The sequence below is a fragment of the Galeopterus variegatus genome, unplaced genomic scaffold (assembly GCF_000696425.1).
Source record: "Galeopterus variegatus unplaced genomic scaffold, G_variegatus-3.0.2 Scaffold4, whole genome shotgun sequence".
NCBI classification, from domain to species: Eukaryota; Metazoa; Chordata; class Mammalia; order Dermoptera; family Cynocephalidae; genus Galeopterus; species Galeopterus variegatus.
Genome location: NW_007726115.1, coordinates 1866992 through 1868526, shown reverse-complemented (window position 1 = coordinate 1868526; position 1535 = coordinate 1866992). Strand labels below are relative to the sequence as shown.

General features: G+C 46.3%; 1 protein-coding gene across 4 annotated transcripts in view; it reads right to left on the bottom strand.

The window, feature by feature from the left end:
* Window positions 1-1535, bottom strand: part of MAP7 (microtubule-associated protein 7) — a 163004-nt gene that overhangs the window by 16798 nt on the left and 144671 nt on the right. For 2 of the 4 annotated variants that reach the window (XM_008574671.1, XM_008574802.1), the window contains 3 exons: window positions 869-1010; window positions 547-651; window positions 123-173 (listed from right to left, as the gene is read on the bottom strand). In XM_008574671.1, the coding sequence (XP_008572893.1) occupies window positions 123-173; window positions 547-651; window positions 869-1010 (298 nt within the window). The remainder of the gene's footprint in view (window positions 1-122; window positions 174-546; window positions 652-868; window positions 1011-1535) is intronic. The other 2 variants (XM_008574738.1, XM_008574885.1) reach the window with 1 other exon arrangement.

Here is a 1535-nt window from a genome sequence, read left to right as displayed (position 1 = left end):
TGATCAATGGTTTTTTCCCAAAAAAAAAAAAAAAAAAAAAGACTTTTAAAAAATAAAAGTTACAAATGCAAGCAAAGCAAAAAATAACATCAAGAGTAGGCAGAAAATAGCCATCTCAGTACCTTATCTGTAGCTTCTGTTCTCCTGGTTCTTTTCATGATCTCCTCAAGTCGCTAAAAGAAAGGAAGAATTGAGCAAGAGAATCTATATTGAAAGAAAGCTAGCCTGGTGCATTTCACTGATGTGATAAATAGGAGATTATTAAAACATGACTATTATTGTGGGAAAATATAATATGCACTCTTAGTCTCAAAAAGGCTGGAACTGGCTTAAGCTACACGAAGTGGACGTAACTGTTTTTAGAGAAGGCTGAAACTTTGGGAGTGATTTCTTTGGAGAAGATTATTCGGACTGAGGGCTACTTTATCTGGAAAAGATAGAACGCATTTGTTTTCTGATGGCAATAAGCTATCTCTTGGTCACTAGATGGCTTCAAGTGCAAAAAAGAATCAGAACGATTGTGTCCCAGGCTTCTGTGCAACGCACTACCTTCTTTCTCTCCAGGCGCTCCTGCTCCTCTCTCTGGAAATGCCTCTCCCGTTCCTGCCGGACCCTCTCTGCTTCTTCACGAACACGAGCCTCTTCTTCTTTCTGAAAACAAGAAGTTGGCATCTGCTTCTGATGGGCAGGCTGGCTTTGCCTGCTGCCCCGGTCTCTCAGTGGACACCCAAGGTGGAGGCCAGGTGCACAAGACCAGAGCACGCACGACACACTGCTTCATTCTGCACTTTTCTCTGCTCACCTGAGCCGAGTCCCCATCCACCTGGAGCAGGGGCAACGCCGAGCCGTCTGCTCCCCAGCGCCTTACCTGCCTCTGCAGGCGCCCTGCCTGCTCCCTTCGCAGCTGCTCTTCCTTCTCCTGGGCTTGCTCAGCCTCCAGCTGTCGGGCTTCCTCCTCACGGCGGGTTCTCTCTTCAGCTACCCTTTGAGTCAATTCCTCTCTCTTTTGTCTGGGAAAAGACAAAAACAAAACACAGACCCATGAGCGGAATTCCTTGAAGAGGCCTGAGTTTGTGGTCATGGCAAGGACAGTCTGTTCAAAGGTCAGGCAGGAACATCTCCACTGGATACATTCGACATGGTTAAGGGACAAAATGTAAAGCCACTCTTTATTCTTCCTTGCCTCTTCTCAGCTTCATTGCTGCCTGTGGTAAACAGAAGCAAAATGTAACCATGAAGATTTTGAGGAGAGCTTGCCTTTTCAAAGGATCTGCAAATTAACTATCTTTAAAGGCTGAAACTTGCTTAATCCACATAATGAGACTTTTTAGGAATGAATGTGAAGGCCTCCACTCCTCCATAAAATAAACCTTCGTAAATAAATAAAGGTCATAATGTTCTGTCACAGGAGGAAGATGGGCCATATGAACTCCCTGTTGGGACCAAGGGCAAGGCACATCCAAGATGGTGGCCAGCACTAGAGGTAAGATCCTTTCCCAAGGTGCTGTTCTTCCCCCCCCCCCCCCCCCCCCCCC